Source organism: Macaca nemestrina, chromosome 2 (genome assembly GCF_043159975.1).
Source record: "Macaca nemestrina isolate mMacNem1 chromosome 2, mMacNem.hap1, whole genome shotgun sequence".
In the NCBI taxonomy this organism is placed as follows: Eukaryota; Metazoa; Chordata; class Mammalia; order Primates; family Cercopithecidae; genus Macaca; species Macaca nemestrina.
Genome location: NC_092126.1, coordinates 146,092,544 through 146,114,512, shown reverse-complemented (window position 1 = coordinate 146,114,512; position 21,969 = coordinate 146,092,544). Strand labels below are relative to the sequence as shown.

Sequence of the window (21,969 nt, the reverse complement as noted above, 5' to 3'; positions counted from 1 at the left end):
GTGGAACAAGGCTGACATGATGAGGGAAGGAAAGCAGGGAAGGGTAGATGAGATGTATAATGAGGCTCGGAGAATGCAGAGATCTCATGAGAGAGGGATAAGGGAAGGGAGAAAAAAGAGAGTGGCAATGATGCAGAATCAATGGCACTTGGATAGGATATAACTCAGAAACCATAAAAAGTTGAACAAAAGGCCCTGAAGAAGTCTTCAGCCATGTTTTCAAGTAGTTTTGGTTCAACCATATTTTTTCAAGTAGTTGCACGAGACAGAAATTCACTCTGCCACAAATAGCAGGAGTATAGGTTTATCATGTAGTATCTCACCACTCTCTTATCAAACAAGGTGATAGGGCCAAAAGGCATATGCATTGTTTAGAAGCAGCACTGTGGTTCAAGGCAATATTTTCTTTTTTTTTTCTCATTCACCCAGAAAAACCCTGTGACACAGGTGGACCATTGCAGGTAATCAAGGGAAGCTAAAGTAGGGCATACCTAAATTGGAGCCAGAAATATTTTAGTTCAGATCTTCACAGCTTTGATCTTTCCAGTTTTAGGAAAAATAAAAAATTCATTCAATCATAAAGTAAAAATCATTACTATTTTTAAAAAAGCTAGCTCTTTAATGCTGGGTCCAGGGTATTTTTTGTCTACTCCTATATACATTGCAGATTTAACTCATGAACCAAGCTGTTCTACAGTCCCATTTGAAAATCATCACCAATTGTAAGAGTCATTATAGTTAGCTTTGAAAATCTACCCTTCATTATACTAGCTTCCTAGTGTTAATGAGTATGGAAGAGATGAAAAGATGCTGGTCCATGACCCTTGTTGGCCATAATTAGAAGATGCCTAGGACAGCCTACTCTCAGAGAAGCAGAGCACTTTGGAGGATGAAGAGTTGAAGGCGATGTGGGCCATTACTACTCTGCGGATTCCTTGGAGGCTGGAGAGGATTATTAAGAGTCTAGTTAATGGGGCAACACATGAGTGAGGAAATGCCAGGGATTCCTTGGCTCATCAGACAATGCAGACAAACTAAAAATTACAGAAGTGTTTTGGCTCAGGAGCTGGAGGAGTGCTGCCAAGTTCTAGAGACATTCCCCAGATTTCCCATAAACACTGGGCAGCCAGAGGGACCGCAGCCACCCCTCCAGGAAACTGGATCCTTTCATCATTAAATCGAAAGGGAAAAATTACACCTTTGTTTAAGAAATATTGAAGTTCCCTTTTTCCATAAATGGAGAATAAGTACAGATAGAAGAGAAAGGCCACTTTCAAAGAGGCAATAAATCTGCCAACATTTTGGTCTCACACAATTTCTGGTTATTTTGATGCATACTCAGAAAAATGCCAGCCAAAAATCCAGATGTTTGCTGAACATAGTCATGACATGGATCTAAAGGGGAAAAAAAAAGGTAGATTGCTGATCAGCTTTTCCCTTACATCTGAGGGTATAGCATTATACAATACAGTCAAAGATATAGGAATGTAGCAGTATCATGAATATTTGAAAAATAAGCCCAACATAATTCCATGTAAACATCTGCAAAACAGGAAAAAGATAAAAAGAAACAGACAAGAAAACAAGCAAATGACTGTAGGGAAGGATAGGAAAACTTACTTGCCCACACAGGCTATACTCCATTTATAGTTTTATTTTAGATATTTCACAGTTTTGTCCAGAAGCTTTAGCACAACTGAATGCATTTCTTCTTCTTTTTTTTATTTTTTTATTTTTACTTTCATAGAAGTGACACTGTAAATGCATAGCCACTATCTTAATGTTCTGTCTGCTATGAAAGTGAACAAAACTTGGTTGCTCTTTGTAAGAAATGCACCTAGGCAATATAGCTAGATGGAAGCCACAACATTTTTGTACATGGCCACAAAAAAATCTTCACTCTTCTCTGGGTGAGATTAGAAAATTTCATATGAACTGTTGCGATTCCATCACATTCTAATATTGTTTTTCTTAACATTGCTCTCTAATTTCATTGTTTGGAATCTTAATTTTTATTTTGCTAGTTCATGATGCTGTTCTTTGATTTTGTAAAGTTGTTTATTTCTATATCTACATGAAAATAGTATTTTCTCTCAATAATTTATAAAACCTTTGAGATAACCCAGTAAGTTCCCCAAAATGTCAGGCATCAGGGGTTAATGGTCATGGAATATGTGCATTGTGTCTACATGGCATCTACAGCCTAGGAAGAGAGGACTTCAGTTGAAGCCCTGAAAGTTCTTCCTTTGCCTTGAATCTCACCCAACGCTTGCCCTTCACCCCTCCTTACAGTCACCTGAGTGAGCTTGTAATCCTTCCAACGCCCCCACAATCACATCTGACACACTCAGATGCTCTTCAGATTTTCAGCATAAAGTACAAACTCCTTAGTACAGTTTTCAAGACCCTTTGCAATGCAACTTCTGGCCCACTTTCAAATAGATTTTGTGCCAGGTCCTTATAAGATCTGGGATTCCTCCATCCCTCCAGATACATAATCACTTAAGAATGTGTTTGAGCACCTACAACTTTCAGCAAAGAGCCACGTGCTGGGGTAAGGTGGTGCATAATAGAGACATTTCTAGACAGAGACAAGTAAACAGTAGGAGTTCCAACAGTAGGAGATTTGTGGGATGCCATAGAAGGAATGGAAGGGGCTTCTAACCCAGGCTTGGTTGGGGTGAGATGGTCACAGATCGCTCCCATGAAAAATTAACATCTAAGATGAGACCCCCAATATAAATAGAAGTCAATCAGCCCAACAGTGTAGCAACAATTAGTACTCTAAAAGAGGAAAAGGTCTCCCCAGTGTCTTGTAAATAGGAACATTCTTAAAAGACTGGAAGGATTTCAAGAAGGCAGGAGTGCTGGACAGTGCTGCAGAATGAATTATTTGTATATTCCCCAATGTGTTCTGTTCCTTCATTTCTCTGCATCTCCCACGGAACTTTTGTCCCAGTTATCACTTCTTGCATCCAAGGATATCTTCCCCAACTACATCACCACCCTAGGAAAGCCTCCATGGTAACTCTCTCTTTGTGCCCTCCATACTGTACTCACAATGGTTCCCATGTGTCTCTGCTTGTTCTGACACCTGCGCTCAGGTCTGTGTGCTTTGAGGGTGAGAATTTTGAGTCCTCATCTTTTGTTTTCCTGACTCCTAGCACTGAGCAAGGCACAGAGAAGATACACAGCTTTTCCACAGCAAGGAGTGGAGAAGGTTAAAATATTGTCCTTTATTCTTGCAACTCATCTGCAAATGCATTGCTCTGGGGTGTAAGATAGGCAACCTTTTCTGGATATGTATTGGGGAATGAAATTAATTCAAAGCCTCCCAGTGAAAACATGGGTGACTCGGGATCTTTATCTTCTCCAGATAACAGAAAGGAAACAGTGACAACCACAACCTGATTTGTCTAAAAAGCCTACACAGAACATGCAGCCTTCTGAGAAGAATAATTAATTAGATTTCAGTGGAGAGAGAATAGAAAATGCAAATATTTGATCCCTTTTTGAGTGAGAGGATAGAGTTCTTTTTAATGTGCAAAGCGTGTTTTGGAGAATCTTTGGAGACATGGCGCATCAGAAAAGCAACACAAAGCAGGCTATCAGCAGAGGAGTCCCTTTTTCTTTACACAGTGTCTACTTTTAGAAGTAACTTTTCTTTCCAAATTAAAGAATAACATAATCAGCAAATTTTGTTAGATTACAGGGTGGCAACAGACACCCTTTCCTACTTCTGTCTCTCTAAGTATCTTTGCAGTAGCAAGGAAGGCATAGAAAGAGGCATAAATTTAGAAAGGCAAGAAGACAGAATGAAAACAAAAGCGACCTAGGAAGGTGAGGGGAGGCTGGTGCCTGAGAGAGGTGGTGTACTGCATTACAGCCTCCCTGAGCTGGAAGGGACCCTGACAGTTAAGGGGGGAAAAGGATTCTGTTGTTCTTCTGCTAAGGAAATAATGGATGCATTGCAAAGAGAAAGTATTCTCTTGGAAAATGTAGCTCACTTATACACACTTGGATGTGTCATTATTTTACTTATTAACGATAACGCTCTCCTCTCAGAAAGCTCCCGTGGCATGAATGAAAAAGAAAGAATGTTTGCTAATCATGATATTATGAAAATAATATGATCTCCTCAAAAGAGGAATTTCAACTAAAAGAACAAACCAGGTGTGTGGCCTCATTTGTATTTCATGGCTATAAGTTTGAAACAACCCCACATGAGTTTGGTAAAAAACCCAAACCCTCAAAAAATCACATGCTTGGACCTTCAGCATGGCACCAGAACCTCTCTCAGCAAACCTACTGCTGATTAAACCCATACCTTCCACCGTGGCTCGCTTGGGCTGAATGGTGATGGCTCCTTCTGCGATATCTTCATGCTGGTGCAGTGGGTTTATTTTGGATCCCCAGCTGTCTGATCCCACCCAAAGAAAATGGCCAACTTGGTCAGCTCTTTTGGCTGCTGCAAGGATCTGCCTGTGGAAAGAAATATGGAAGGTTATGTTAATGATAAAGAACATCAGCTGAATCCATGTATATTAACAGTCAGCAAAAAGAAAGGTACTATTATTTCTCAAAAAGTAAATAATTGCAAAAGACATGATAAAGAATTTATATCCCTAATATATAAAGATATTTTGTAAATCAATAATAAAAAAAGATAAAGCATCTTGAGAAACATGATCAAGTAACAGTAAACGTTAAAAGATAAAAAGAGAACTACAAATGTCCAGTAAGGTAAAGACACATATTTACATATGTTAGAAATGATGGAAATGCAAGTTAGACCAAGGTACCAAATTCATTTCTCATATTGGCCAAAATGTTTGCTTTAAGAGTTTTGGCTTGGGACTGGAGAAATGAGCACTCTCATTTACTGCTGATGGTATATATTATCTCTGAAAATCAATATGATTATGAATTAAACATGTTATTTATTTAAATAAACAGAACTCCATGTTAAACATGAAAAATTTATAACTTGTGTATGATTGAAAATATTATATATACATATCAGGACAATGAGGGCAAATAAAAGAAAAAAGGGAAATAGTTATTAATGAAAAAGTTATTGCAATAGTATTTTTGGAAGAGGGGATTGAGGATTAATGAGATGTAATTCCATTTGTAGAACAGAAAAAGCTACAACTGAAGCCCCTTTGGTGGGTAAGACCGCAGGGTAAGGGGTTTGTCTGTCTCTCGAGACTTGGGAGTATCAGGTACTACAGAGCTACAGGGCAAAATGCAGGAACATTGGGTGAAAGATTGTAAATAAGGTGTCAAAGGCCAGTTCTATTTCTTTTTCTTCCAGGCTGGAAATGACAGTTTTCTTAAAAAAAAAAAAAAAAAAAAAAAAAAAAAAAGGCAGCATAGGGAATAGGTTCTGATATTGTAAACACCAAAATGGTAAAAAGTGGATAAGAGATGGTGTGTTAAACCTGGAGATGGGGCTGGGAGGGAAATGACTAAGTCAGTATAATAGAAATTGAAATGTTAAGACACTCTAGGAATCTTAAACTTCTGCTCACAAAATGCTGGGAACTAGGGGTATGTTACCCCAAATAGAAAACAATTTTTCTGTAAAAATCTGATGCGTATCAGAAAGTAGACTCTCGATATTGTTATAAAGAAGTCCTCTAATGGAATGGTCAGTCTGACTCCCTGGCAACCCCATCAGTTGTCATGCACTGCCCATGGGCACAGAACTTTTTACTGCCTTACTCATATGTGAATTGCCAGAAGACACTCATTATTGAGGAAAATCTCCATGGTCAAATAGAAAAATTAACAAGGAAAAGGAAATGTGTCGGGTGGAGCAGAGATAACATACGGAAAAAAACCAAAGTAATAAACACATTTAAATGAGAATGATCATATCTGTAATCAAGAACAAGATAATAAGAAAAAAAAACAAGAAACAGCTCTTATTAAAAATATGAAATGAAAATTACATTAGCATAAAGTGCAGAAAATTCTCTAGAAAGCAAAACAACAAAAAGTTGGAAAATAAATAAGAAGAAATAAAATTATTTTTCCTCTTGTCAATAATCAACCCAGGAAGACCTATATCCAGCTAACATTTAGAGAACAAAAAATGTACAGAGAAAATAGAGTAAATCTTTAAATATTATTTTTAATAAATAAAAATCCCAAAAATTGAAAATACAAGTTTTCAAATTTAAAAACCCAGCTGCATAACGGGAGGAAAATCAAGCATGTCATGAAATATAAGATCCCTGGAAATAATGAGAATGTTTTAAAAGCTCTTCAAGAGAAAATGAGAAGACATGAAAAAAAATAAGAAATGATATTATTAACCAATCAAGAGGCCGGAAAAAAAAAAAAAAAAAGATGGATGATGGCACAATGGCTTCAAAATTCTGACAAAAAGACTTTAAAATGTTAATATTTAACACACAAAGAATCCCAACACAAATAGAATTTGCATATTTGTTCAGTAGCTCTTTTAGATTTTTCCATCCACAATTAGAACCCTAAATTCCCTATAAGTTAAGAGTTCTGCAACTCATTAGTCACCACAGCTATTTGTGGTAAATCACTTCTTTACTAGGTATGATGCATTTATTAATAAAACTAAATATGATGCCACACACTACCATCCTAACTACTAATTAAGGGTAAAGGTAGAATGAGAACATTTTTATACATAAAAAACATGAACAAGTTTTCCCTTACTCTTTTTTTAAAAAAAAAAAAAGCTACAGGATATGCTTCAGCAAAATGAGGAAATAAATCAAGAATAAAATTCAGTTAGGGTCCAGAAAAAAAGGAAGTGGTAAAACAAAGAGATTGAGAAGAAGAAACTCTTCAAATGATAATAACTGATCAAGATTGAAACAGAATGATGGAGATTTCAGGAAGGAAGTATTCAGGAAAAACAAGGCAACTCAGATAATCTTATATATGAATATACGGAGAAAAGTGAAAGGCCTATAACAACAATAGAAAAAATATTAAAGATAACCATCAAAGTATGAAGATTGTCATATTAACTTCAAAAAACAACAAAATGTTTTCCAGAAAAACAACTACCATAGAAAACATACTTGATGCTGTAGTGCATCATATTTATATCATCACAGTAATGTAAATACTGATTTTTGTTAAATTAAAACCTGATAGAATATTACTATAGAAATAGAAATAAGTTATATTTAACATAAGAATTAGATATTTAAAATTAATAATTCAAAAATTGCAACATGTACACATTATGCAGATAAAACCAGAAGAAACAGTTCAAAGAGTTAAAGTAACTGCCAAAAGAGAACAGAACCAGAAAGTATGGTGAGACGGAACAGGAGACTAATGTTTTGCATCACAAGTACTTTAGTCATAGTTTGGTTTTTTAATGTATTATTTTCATAAAAATAGATCAAATATTTATGCTTTTGGCCTAGAGATACCACTTTGATAACGTATCCAAAAATGATCAAAGATGCTGTCAAAATGTTTGTTCATTACTGGGTTAACCTACATACAGAGCAATGGGAAACTGGTTTAAAAAAAAAAAATGACAATACACCCAAAGGATGAATTCTAGAGCAATTACAAATGTACTTAGTTTGATTTCCACAAGGTATCAAACTAGATACTACACATTAAAAAAGAAAATTAAAATGAAACACATGATAAAATATCTAATTCTCACAAAATAAAAGCTGGCCAAAAAATTGCTTGTATGTGTGTATATATGCATAGTTAAAAGCATAGAATCATATCAAGGCACAAAAAATATAGAATGACATACAATTTTTATTAACAAGTTTGGGGAGGTGCTGATGAAGTTTGAAGAGGATAAGAGAGGTAGGGATAAGCCAAGTAAAACAGGAAAAGAAAGTCAAAACTGATACAAACACAAAAGTATGTTCCGTTTAATATATTAACATAAAATGTGGAGGTTATAAGAATATAATTAAAGCATTTAAAAGTACTTGTGATATGAAATGATTAATCTATAATATGAATTGCAAAAAATGACAAAATTCTATGTGATCTTTATTCTGTTGGAGAAAATTTGTGTATGTATAAAAAAACTTATTGCAAAAATTAAACTAGAAATTTATTAGTAATTATCTCTGAGTGTTGGAATTGCAGATTTTATAGAAGATTATTTAAAATTATTGTTTGTGATTATTCTCCTTAACCTTTAATTTTTCTAGCAGATTGGGGGCAAAGTAAAATGTAACAGTTCCTTTTATTAAAAAAATAAATAAATAAAATCTTTATTTCCCAGTGGATTTACAGTGAGCATGTGTTCCTTTTATAATCAGAATAAATTATTTCAGAAAAAGAATCCACTCTTGTCTAAAATCCAAATTATCAATAACCATGACTGATTTAGCACTTAGCTTTAAAATCTAGATATTAATATCTTCTCACTGCTATCCCTCTGACAAAGTATTTGAAGTTAATGTTCCAAGAAACCTCAAATTTTCCCATCTACAATGTAAATCTTCTGAAGAAAGAAATAATGTAACATTACGGGTTATCAGTACAATTCAGACACTGTGTTTAAGATGACGTTTTAGAAGAAATTTTTATATGCTGTTGGCTTTTAGTACTGTGCTCAAGAATAATTATTGTCATCACTATTATGAATGACAATATATAATAATGTTTAACACACAAGTCTAATGCAAAAAGAATGGGCATAATTATTGAATATCTTATATACAGTTTACATCCAAATATGAAAAACTCACACTACTTGCAAGTCAAGAGTATTATAACCAATTAGTTACCAGAACTATTTGCCGTACATCTTTTATGTGCCTTGTGCAATCTATTTAAAAATAAACATGAGGCCATATCTTACCAATGTATTACATATTTAGCAAAAGTGTAAAATAGGTGTTAAAAGGACTTATAAGATTAATAAGAAGGGTATTAGCAGATTTTTTTTTTTAAAGTACCGGAACAGAAAGAGTAATATTATGAAAACAAAATCTCATAGATACCTAAAATACAAAGTGAGGGAAAAATGCCATAAGATAATTTTGTAAGGAGAGAAATAATACATTTAAGGGATGATCAGAATCGGGATCAGTTCTCCCAGACTGGAGAATGGAATGCCAGAAATAGACCTTGAAGAAGAGACATAAGTTAGACAGATAAAGAGAGAAAAAACATCATGAGCAAAGACCATGATGGAGAAGTAATCAGAACAAATCGGAGGGTCAGAGTTATGCATTTTGGATGGAGAACTGGATGAATGTCGATGAGGCCTAAACTGTGAAAATAAGCTCACATATTAAATCACCACGAAGTTCAGGAAAAAAAGAAGCTTACTGTTAAATTATTAAATATGAAGCATTAGGTTAGGAATTTCACTCACTTGTTCAATGCCATTTATTGAGCTTCTACTATGTCCTGAGCCTCTGAGTTATTGAGAATACAAAAGCAAGTTGAAAGAGGCATCATTTCTGCCCAAATGTTTACAAACTAGTGAAGAATCCAGACATCAATTAATCCAACAATAAAAATGACACCATTCACATAACAATGAAACTGAGTTAGTACGAAGAACTTTCCAAAGTGACACTGATCAGATAAATCTTCCCTGAGAGGACAGCACTAGAGATGGCATTGAGGTGATGAAGCAGGGAAGGAAACATGGGCCAGAGAGGGTGAAAGAATGCATGCAGAATTGGGAGGGAGATCATACCACAGCAATGTGCCTTCAGTAGCAAAATGTGAGGGAATTTGGAGTAGAATAAGACTAGAAAGGTGAAATAGCCAGATCACCCGAAAAAGAACTCTAAAGGATGTTCATTTTATTGGTAGGAGACTTGAGGCCCAAATAACCTGGAAGGCAGTGGGAGGAACTTGCCCAAGGTCAGACAGTGCTCATTATCTAAGGAGCAAATAAACCTCATTTAAAACTTCAAAACTCTTTCCATTTAACAGCCCTGCCACCACACCTGTGGTCAGAGCTTTATACTAGGAGATGGATGGATTCAGGGGCAGGGTCCAGAATACACAAAGCAGGGAGAGAGACAGGTTGGAGACACTGGTGGTAAAGACACTGAAAAATCCAAGCAGGAATTTAAGGGTCCAGGCCATTAAACCTTTACCCTGAATAAAAGATATTCACCTCAAAGTCAATGATATATTATTTTGAACTATTAGATAGACAAAGATTTAAAACACACACAAATAACTCTTTCACATCAATGGACATATAAATTGGCATGACTCCTCTGGGAGACAATATTTATATATTTTTAAGAAGGGACATACCTTTGTCTTAGAAATTTTTTAATAGAAATGTATTTTATAAATATTTATGATATCTACATAAAGCATATTTGCATGTTATGTTTTATTGCATTACAAATTTATATATTGCATAATACATTATAGATTAACATATTTTTCTATTTATATTTATATACACAGATTTGTGCAAAAGGCAGTTAATTGCAGCATTATTTATAATTTCAATAGTCTGTAATCCAAATTAAATGTCAATCAGGGAGCAGTTAGATAAATTACAGTACCTATGTAAAATGAAATTCTGCCTGGCTATTGAAAAGACTGAATAGATGTATAGGTACTGATATTCAGTGATCTCCATGATAAAACGATAAACAAAATACTGAACAGGAATACACATAATATGCTACCATTTGTGTAAAAACAAGCAGCACATCCCTCTAGCATATATACAGAATGTCTCCACAAGGATATATAAGAAACTTTTAATTAGCTATTGTACCTGGAGAGAACTTGTTAGCTGTGGGACAAGATGGAAATTATACCTTTATTTTAAATTTTCTAATCAGGTTTGTTTACTGTTTATTCTAAAAATAAAGATTATAAAAGCAAATATTCTAAAAATTCTAAAAATGAGGACTGTGGACCAGGTTGGTTCGTGATCAGAAAAAAAAGCAAGAGACATTTACATTGTGGAAACAAGTCAAAGCTTGCTTGTACGTGGCTTGGCCAAAAATACAAGGAACCAGGACAAAAGGAAAGTCAAGATTACAAGCAGATTTTTGAGTCCAAGAAGGATCAAGGTCTGAAAAGAAAAAAGAAAAAGTGGATTGGAGAATGTAGAGGTAGGACAAATTTTTGATTTGAACATAGTGAAGTTAAAGCACTAGCAATAAAACCAGAATGTTAAGACATTTTCTTTTACATTAAGAGAACCATTCTTTGGATAAAAGTCTGTTATTAATATATTTGGAAAAAATGTTAAATAAAACACCTTTAAAACATCTAGAGTTTTCTGTTTTTACAAATAATTGAATACTTATTTTGCTAACAGAGGGAAAATACGTGACCATACCATGCTACTACTATATGTGTCGGGGTAGAGGCAAGCACAGACTTTGCCGCTGTATGATTACAGCTTTGATCTTATGCTATCTTTTCCTGTCACAGCCAGCAGCCTCATCTTTATCCTAAAGTTACAACATGCATATTAACAAATGTCACCAGTTATTCTTACTTTATATCCTCGTCATTGGCAAAAATCACGACGGCCCTGGAGTTGGGGGTGTCCAGGAGTTGTTTGATAATTCTATCAAAGTCAATGGTCCTGTCTTTGCGTTCCTGGGGGATTCTCACAGACTGGGCAATGCAGAGTCCACCTGTTTAAGAAAAGAAAACATAGTGTCAAGAATGCTTCCACAGGGATGTCAAAGCAGCCAAGGAAGGTAGATGAGGAGATTCTGAATCCTGGATACACAATACTTCCTTGATGCTGTTGCTAAGCGAGGATGGCATAAGACATCATGCTGAGTCCTGAGATGTTGTTCATACCTAATGCACTTTCCATGGTATTGCATGACATTCTCCTTATAGTACACTTACAAATATCTAATGATTCCCAGCAATACCAATGATATTACTTCAGAGGAGGCAGGTTTAGGTAGGAAGAAAAAGTGGCTAGGTTGAAGAAGGTTTTTGAATTGAATGCAATACCCCTTACTAACACTACAAAAAGGAAACTACAATAAAGAAATTGGAACAGGTAAAGTTCTGTGTATCTGTGACTTTTGTGGTGTTTGCATTCCCAGAATTTTTTTTCCCTTTTCACCCACCTCTATTTTTAAAGATCAATTCCAGTGGAATAAATGGAATAAACTAAAATCAAGAACACCAACTACAGTAAATCATGGTAACAAACACTTATTGACAACATACTATGTGCCCAAGTCATCAAGTGTTTTACAGATGTTATCTCATTTAGTCTTCTCAAAAATCTGACAAAGTATTTAATATTGCTCATTTTATGTTAGGGAAAGGGAGGAATAGAGATGTGTTAACTCCAAACTTGTCAGAGCCAGTATGGTATTCACTGGCATTATGAATTTCAAGATGGAGAAATACTCATCAGTTTACTAAGCAATGTGTGTACATCTTACTTCCCTGCTTCTTGCTTAGCAGCTGCTCCTCAATCTAGCATTTTATAAAACACACTTAAAAGCCAGTATCGATGAAAAGGATGGAGGAAATATTTATAGAAAAACCCTAATGGCCATGCAAGGGGCACAAGATCCAGGGACAGAGACAGGTAAAAAACCTTACTCTAATGTGTAATGTGTTTAGGAGATATTTGTAATCAATAAGCTCAAACCTAGAACATGGACAACTGGGTGGAAGCTTCTAGACTTCCACAAACATGGACAAATATAAAATCAAATACAAAATTAAGCCTTCATTACACTGGAATCCCAATTAGTGTTAGCTCACTCCAAGTGGCTCTCAACTTTCAGCATACATGGAATCACCTGTGGTCCTTCTTTAACATATAAACACCCAACAAAACTATCAATCATCTTGACCTAACTGACAACCCACACAACAGAAATGCACTTATTCTTTTCAAGCACAAATGCAACTTTTATTAAGATAGACCATATTTTGAGCCATACAAAAAACATTTTTAAAGCATAGAAATAATACAAAGTATTTTCTCAGAGTATAACAGAATCAAAGTAGAAATCAATAACAGAAAGATAACAGGAATATCTCCAAACACTTGGAAATTAAACAATATACTACAAAATAACCCATGGGTCAAAGAGAAGTGTCAAGGTAAATTTAAAAATATTTTGAGCTAAATATAAATGAAAGTACAATATATCAAAATTATTAAGTTACAGCTAAAGCAGTGTTTAGATAGAAACATGGCATTATGTTTATATTAGAAAAGAAGAAACATCTAAAATCAGCAATCTAAACTTTCACTTTAAGAGAAAATAACTGAGTAAATACCAAAGGAAAAAAAAAAAAACAGAAAGGACATAATAAAAGGTAAAGCAAAAAAATCAATGAGTTTAAAAACAGAAATATAATAGAGAAAAACAATGAAATCAAAAGCTGCATTTTTAGCAGAGCATGATTGTGAAAACCTACAGATTCGCTATTCAAGAGACTGAGGAGGGAGAGTCACTTAAGCCCAGGAGTTGGAGACCAGTCTGGGCAACATAGCAAGATCCCAGCTCTTTTATTATTATTTTTTAAGTTGCTTTTTTTCAAAATATAAATAAAATTGATAGATATGAAATGCAGACTGAGACAAAAATGGAGAACTAACAAATGACCCTATTTAGGAATGAAAGAAGGGTAACCCTGATGATCTCATGGATATCCAAACACAATATGAGGATATTAGTAATAACTCTACATCAATAAGTTCAGCTATGTAAATGATATGAAAGAATTCCTTGAAAGATACAAAGTACCACAACTGAATGCATAATAATCTGAATAGTCCTATGTAAATTAAAAATGCCAAATTCGTCATTTAAAAATCTTTCAGAAAATAAAGATTCAGGCTCAGATGGTTTAACTGATGAATTCTATCAGTGAATGAATACATAAAACATAATCTACACAATCTCTTCCAGAGAATGGAAGAAGAGAGAACATAACTCATTTTATGAGATCAGTATTACCTAATACCTAAACCAGGAAAAGACATTACTAAACAAAAATTACCAAAAAAAAAAAAGCAATACAGACAATATTACTTGGAACATATTTGCAAATATTCTTAAAAATATTTTAACTAAACAAATCCAACAACACATTTTTAAAAAAGATTAAGACTGAGTGGGTTTTATTCAAAGAACAAAAGGCTAATTAATTATTTGAAAAATCAATCATTATTTACATATTGTCAGACTAAGAAAAAACATGAGCACCTTAATACATGCAGAGAAAGTACTTAACAAAATTATCTCTATATATATTTATAATAACAATAATAAACTCTGTAAACTAGAATTAGAAGATAATTTCTTTAGCCCAAGAATAGGCATCTACAAAAAGCCTACAGCTAGCGTCACATTTAATAGTAAGACACCGCAAGGCAAGTTGCCCTATCCTGTTCAATACTGTACTATAAACTCTTGCCAAAATGAGGGGGGGAAAGAAACAAACTATATACATGTTTCAAAGGAAAAAGTAAAATCAGTTCTATTTACATATGACATAGAAATCCCCCACTCCCCCAAAAAAAACTATCAAAAAATCTCCTGGAATAAGTTCCTTAAACAAGGTTGCAGGATATGAAACTCAATAAGCAACAGTGAATCACGTATCAGCAAGGAACTACTGGAATTTTACATTGAAACACAATGCCATTTAATAGTATCACCAAAAAACCAGTCCTACTTAGGCAACAAAATATGTACAAGGTCCGTGTGCTGAAAACTATAAAACATGGCTAAAATATATTTTTAAACATGTAAGTAAATTCTTCCCAAATCTATCTATAGATTCAATGCTATCTATATCAAACTTTCCGTAAATATTTTTTTTTATTTTTGTAGATTTCAACATCTAACAACATTTATATGGAAGGGCAAAGGAAATGGAATAGTCAAAACAATTCTGAAAAATAAAAAAATTGGAGACTCACACCACCTAAGTTTAAGACTTACTTTGAAGCTACAGGAATCAAGCAGTGTATAATGTTGGTAAAAAGTATTGATAGTTGAACAAAGGGAAGAAAATACAGCCTCAGAAGTACGCCAACACAAATATAGTCAACTGATTGTTGGCTAACATGCAAAGGCAATCAAAGGAAAAAGAATAGTCTTTTCAACAAATGATGCCAAAATAATTGGATTTTCTTATGCAGAAATAATAAACCTTGCCTTATATCTTATACAGAAATTAACTCTAAATGGATAATAGACTCAAGTGTAAAATATAAAGCTAGAAAACTTTTAGAATAAAACAAAGGGAAAATCAATATGACCTTGGATTTTGCCAATGAGTTTTTGAACATAACATCCAAAGCACAATCTACAAAGAAAAACATGATAAATTGGATTTTATGAAAATTTAAATCTTTTGTTCCGTGAAAGACAGCATTGAGAAAACGAAAGCACAAGTCAGAGACTTGGTTAAAAGTATATGTTTGATAAAAGAATGTATCCAGAATATATAAATAACTCTTACACTCAGCAATAAAAACACAAACAATCAAACAAAATACCAGAATTCACACTTACAGAAGAGCTTGTGAAGCACATTTCTGATCCCCACTTCTAGAGATTCTTAGTCAGTTTGAGTAAAGCCTGTGAATTTGGAGTTGGAACAGCTTCCCAGGTGATGCTGATGCCGCTAGCTTTGGGCCCACACTGCTCTACGTGAAACTGCTGCAGGTGGTCAGATTTTGAGACATGTTCACCTGGGTGTCTCCATACTGGTTGTAGCCTACTTGGGTAGAAGTAAAATTTGTTCAATGATATTTTTGCCAAACATTTTTTGAGGAGCTCTTAGGAAGGTGGCATAGCGAAAAGGAAGAAAAGGGTAAATCATTGTGCTTTGTTATAAAGCTTACAATGGTACAGAGAGCCAGCAACAGATATATCCCTGGGCAATGGCGACTACAGTCTCAATACCATGATTCCTCCAAGTCTGGAAAGCATTATGGAGAATGGTGGGATGAAACCATCTGCAAACTGTCCTGGGACTCCTGGGGAGAAGAAATGGTTACTTTACCACCTTCTCAGCAAGAGAAGGGGTATAATTTTGTACGGAAACCCAGCTTCCCATCAGGATTCAATTACAGCTGAATGATTAAGCAAATTGGAGCAAACTCCATTTGGCAACATGTCTAGTAGAGGAGCAGTCTGCACACATAGATTGAGGGCTCACCCGGTGTACACTGGGGGAACTGATGTGCAGAGTTTCATGATTGCAGAATTGAGATGCTCATCCCCTCTTACAGGGAATTGCCCGCAGGTGAGCAAAATTAAACACCTCAACAGAAGAGATTGGCTATTAACATGGTAATGGGAATAAACCTGTTCGCAAAGCTAAAATGTAAAAACGAAAGAAAACTGGAAAACAGAGAAAGAGAAATAAACATGCTGTTTTGAAAATCAGTTCTTGGAAGGCTTGAATTGTACCTGCTGGAAAGACAATCCACCCCTTATTTGCCTCAGATCCATAAGAGAATGTGGTAGGTTTAAAAATACACTTATATTGTGAGTAGATGACATCAACACAAACATTGAAGCCATACCAAGAATGTCACTGTGAGACAACAATGATGGTCCCATGTACCTACCAGCAAAAAATGGAATTGTGCATTGCACACACACACACACACACACATATCTGGTATCTGAATATCACTTAGCTTATTTCTCAGTAATGGTGATAAGTCAGCACACTACATTCTCCTCGGTCCAAAGAGTTTAACAGAGATAATATTAATCATAGTTGAAGGACTGGGTCCCATGAGTTCTGTCTGTGTGCTGATGCTATTCTAAGTACTTCTTATCTATTAACACATTCAATGATTATACCACCTTATGAATGGGGAGAAAAAAAGAGGCATTCTGAAATAAAATAACTCACCTCAAATCACAACTGAATGGCAGAGTAGTACTGAGGTTTTAATCTTTCAATACTTTAAGCTAAATGACAAGACAGTGATCTGTCCTCACATACTCCACAGATTAAGAGGAGAAGAGAATACATATTATAAAAGGAGATAAACATACATAGAACACGTCTTGTTAGAGGAATCACCAAAGGTTTTATAAAAGAAATTCAATTTCAAATGAGATGTTACATGTCTGTGAAAGGAAGGACACTTAATGGAGGGAAGAGAGGGGTTAACTTTGAAAGGTCAAGGTCATTGTGAATAAGACAGTCCAACCCTCCCGCATTAGTGTGTTTTCATGCTGCTGATAAAAACATACCCAAGACTGGGTAATTTATAAAGAAAAAGAGCTTTAATGAACTCACAGTTCCACATGGCTGGGGAGACCTCACGATCATGGCAGAAGGCAGAAAGCACATATTACATGGCAGCACACAAGAGAAAACATGAGAACCAAGCGAAATGGGTTTCCCTTTAAAAAACCATCAGATCTCCTGAGACTTATTCACCACCACCAGAACAGTATGGGGGAACTGCCCTCATGATTCAGTTATCCCCCACTGGGGCCCTCCCACAGCATGTGGGAATTATGGGAGCTACAATTCAAGAGGAGATTTGGGTGGGAACACAGTCAAATCATATCACCTCCATTTCTCCTCCCATCTTTGCTGAGAGATTCCTGGTTTTAGGGTGGTGAGGCATCCAGTCCCACACAACCGCTCATCACTGATCACAGTCAAAAGGGGTCAAGTATGTTTCCCAATCTCCCAGCCTCTTTTCAACTACAAATAATCACGTGACCCACAAAAGAGGGAGAAATTTCCTAGAGTCAGTTCTGGGAAAAGTTTTACTCCCATGGTAAAAACAGAGGGAGGGGGAAAGAGAGAGAGAGAGAGAGAGAGAGAGAGAGAGAGAGAGAGAAACCTGGCATGACTTTTCCTCTAACCCTCTATATATTATGATGTCTGCACTATTACTGTCCTCTTGGCACCACTAGGACACAGCAAAAGGATGACCAATTCCTTAAAACTGGTAAACCAGAAAAAGAGAGAGAACCAGAGTCCCTGACATCATGCACCATTGAACAGAATAAATACTGTTAGCACCCACCTACTTCCTGATATGAGAGAAAATGAAACACCTTTTCGTGTCAACTCACAGCAGTCAGTTTTCTCTTATTTGCAACTGAACACAGTCCTAAATGATCTTTACCTCAAAACATTCCAAGCTCAGTATAGAAAAGAAAATTCTTGAATATAAAAAAAAAAAAAAGTCAAGAAAATTACAAAGTTAAGAGTCCCAAGGAATCACTGCGGCAGTGAGGATGCTGGGAAGAGGGTGTGGCTGGCACCTGCATGGATTTGTGGACAAGATTGTTAGGTGAGAGAGGGAGACAGTGGAACAGTGTAAATGGCCACAAAGAAACTGGAAAGAGCACCTGGGGGTGGGGAGGGGTGGACAAAGATTTTGGTGATAGAGGCATTGAGAGTTAAGAGTACAGGGTTCTTGATCTTTCTTAGCCTCTAGCTCTCTGTGTGATCTTTGACACGTCCATACCCCTTTCTGGATTGCCAAGGGAGAGAAAGGAAAGAAAGAAGACAGGAAGCAAGGACAGATGAACACCCCCAAAAGCGTTCAGCAGCCAGAATCTAGGGAACATTTTGGGGAACAGATAGATAAGCATGGTTGCAGTAAAGTATAATAAAAAGCAGAGGTTAGGCTGGTGGGGTTGGGGTGGAAGTACACAAGACTTCCTAAGACAAACCACAGGAAACTGAACGCTTAGATAAAAAACTCTCTGTTCCCTGCCAGTGAGGACCACACCTCTCATTCTGAGCAGAATGCATGTTTTATCTGCACATGCTAATGAGGAATGAATCCATCATATCTTTCAGCCAAGAAATGTTGAACAGCAAGTCTCTATAAAATGTATTCAGGAATTTTATCATTTTATCTCAGGCAATATTTTGCCTGAGAAACATTTGCATTATACTTGAGGACATGCTGAGGTTTAAAGCAATCTTGGACACAGCTATATGTACGCTAGCTGACTTAACCTTAAAATCTAGGAACTAAAACAACACTTAGAACAACGCTTCCATTTTACAGATGGTGAAATTGTTCCAGAAAGGGGAAATGATTGAGAAACTCTGCATCACAGCTGAGGCTGCAATTAAGTTTTACAGATTTCTGATGTCATATTCCTTTCCTTTGTGTTGATACTTTGTGATACTTTCTTTGCCATTTTTAGATTCATGTATTCATTTAAAAATATTTATTAACCAACATTCATATTTCAGGCATTCTTTTAGTTGCTATGAGGGGAATATAGAAATTAACATAAGATACAAAGATCTTGCTCTCACAGGAATATATACTAATAAGACAACTTTTCTTTTTTTATTATTTTTATTTTTTTATTATACTTTAAGTTCTAGGGTACATGTGCACAATGTGCAGGTTTGTTACATATGTATACATGTGCCATGTTGGTGTACTGCACCCATTAACTCCTCATTTACATTAGGTATATCTCCTAATGCTATCCCTCCCCCCTCCTCCAACCCCACGACAGGCCACCGTGTGTGATGTTCCCCTTCCTGTGTCCAAGTGTTCTCATTGTTCAATTTCCACTTATGAGTGAGAACATGCGATAATTGGGTTTTTGTCCCTGCGACAGTTTGCTGAGAATGATGGTTTCCAGCTTCATCCATGTCCCTACAAAGGACATGAACTCATCTTTTTTATGGCTGCATAGTATTCCATGGTGTATGTGTGCCACATTTTCTTAATCCAATCTACCACTGATGGACATCTGGGTTGGTTCCAAGTCTTTGGGTTGGTTCCAAGTCACTATTGTGAATAGTGCTGCAATAAACATATGTGTGCATGTGTCTTTATAGCAGCGTGGTTTATAATCTTTTGGGTATATAACCAGTAATGGGATGGCTGAGTCAAATGGTATTTCTAGTTCTAGATCCTTGAGGAATCACCACACTGTCTTCCACAATGGTTGAACCAGTTTACTTTTCTTTTTAATTCCCTCTCAAGACTATAATGACCTCTGCAAATGATCTAAGCTTAGATGATAAACAAAATCCCAATAAGGAACATCACATTTTTTTCAACAGCTGGTATCTTGGCAGGTCATGAGCGGGTTAATCAAGTTTGTGCTCCAATTCAAGAAGTCTTTGGAAAGCAAGCTGTTCCTTTCCCTGAACAGAACTAAAAATTGGTTGATTTTTTACAGTCACTGGTTTTCCCTGTGATTTGAACAGGCTTGGCAGTCAGAATCAATTGTCACTGGTCTCCACGCAGATTCTCTGTAAGAATGTCCCACTATTCACCCTTGGACAATAAAAAGAAGGTCAATTCATGAGGTTAAAACATGGCAGGTATTTACAAGTGACAGTTCTCATTTCTTCAGTCTCACCTGGATGTATATGGGGAAAAAGAAGCAGGCATTTTTATTATTCATTTTAAGTCACGAAAAGTAGGGGATAATAGAATAACTTGTCCATGTGGGATTCATCTAGAAAACTTCAAATCAATGGGATTTTAGAGCAGGCATATATGTACACTATTTCATTACACTTCTAAGACAGTGGTTCTCAGGATATTATCGGACCTTTGTGAATTTTCTAGTAATCTGTGTGTACATTTCTTACAGTACTATACTATAGTAGTTTTTAAAATTATCTAGATACTACTACTTTCCATTAATAATGTAATAAGTACTTGTGTCATTCTTTGTTGCTTCTTTCACTAAAGTCATATCTCTCCCCAATAATAACTGCTTTTATTGGTTCCAAAGCATTTTTAATGCCTCCATTCTTTTTTGAACACTGCCACATAATACCAGAGATGGACAGAAGTGGGGTTATGGGTCCACTTTACAGATGAGATGACTGGAGCTTGGAACATAGATTTGTCCAATGCTATATAGCTAAACGCAGGACCAGGGCAAAAATTGAGAAACATGACCCTTGACTAGAGCTATGTTCCTACCAGTTCTTATACATTCTGATAGGATTTCCTTCACTTCCTACCCCTCACTCTTTCCTGCATCACATTCCTATCAATGAGTCAATAAAACAGAATAAATGGAAAGCTTGTAACTCCAGTGTGGTCTTCTAGGCTATCAAAGTCATCTAAATGGTAAAAAAAATAAAAAAATAACTCTTTTGTAATAGCATCTTTTCATTTGGTGAATTAGTGCCAGATATTTTACCCCAACTCATCCAGACAAACAAATACATCTCCCTTTGTGTATCCTTAAAGGAGAACGATTGAGTCTTTGTCCTGTCAATAGGAATGGGCATAACATATATTCAGATCTCTAGGCTTGTTACATATGGTAAATGTAATGTTTAAATACACAGAATTTAACTTTGTAAAGAAATATAAAGAAAACACTACTGTCATAGATTATACTATCAATTAGGATAACAGCTTGCCACATTAGATATCAAAATTAGAGTTATAAAATATGATTAGTCTTCATTGATTTGGGGACCTCTGAATGCTAAATGATAAATTGAGCTTTAAGAATTGTGCTATTTTTCAGCATCTTTATCTGCAGCTCTTGTTCCCCTTACCTTTAGTGTCTCTGCTAAGATATATTAGTCCTGCAGCAAACTATCACCTCTCTTAAGACTTGAAAGAGTACACATATCAATTAGAGCACTTTTTTAATGTGAGATTTATCATTGTAAGGAAACCTTGCTATTTATCAGGATGTATGTCCCAAAGCAAATAAGTGGAAACAAATAAATCCAGCTTTTAGTGGCTTTAAAAAATGTGTCACTCTTATCATTTTTCAGAAAGCCCAGAGAAAATTATTCCCCTTCTTACTTAGGAGTGAAATATTTAAGACTTTTATCAGTTATGCTTCTTAAGTACAATAGGTAAACAAAGATGCTAGTTAACATCACATTCTTCATCCTTGTGATCAAAGCAGATGACTTTGGGTAAAAGCTTCCCAAGTCCCAGAAGATCGATTGACTTGTTAACAAGAGAAGGCAAAGAGTTCATTGAGTTTTCTCAGTGTATGAAATAAAACAAGACATTTGAAGCCGATT

General features: G+C 35.5%; 1 protein-coding gene across 9 annotated transcripts in view; it reads right to left on the bottom strand.

Moving 5' to 3' along the window:
* LOC105477634 (glutamate metabotropic receptor 7) overlaps positions 1–21,969 on the bottom strand; it is an 898,220-nt gene that overhangs the window by 450,329 nt on the left and 425,922 nt on the right. For all 9 annotated transcript variants that reach the window (XR_011620207.1, XR_984853.3, XR_011620206.1 and 6 more), the window contains exons 3-4: positions 11,483–11,624; positions 4,328–4,482 (exon numbers count right to left, since the gene is read on the bottom strand). Coding sequence is in view for 5 of the 9 variants with exons in the window: in XM_071092123.1 (XP_070948224.1) it covers positions 4,328–4,482; positions 11,483–11,624 (297 nt within the window). In the remaining 4 variants the exon portion in view is untranslated. The remainder of the gene's footprint in view (positions 1–4,327; positions 4,483–11,482; positions 11,625–21,969) is intronic.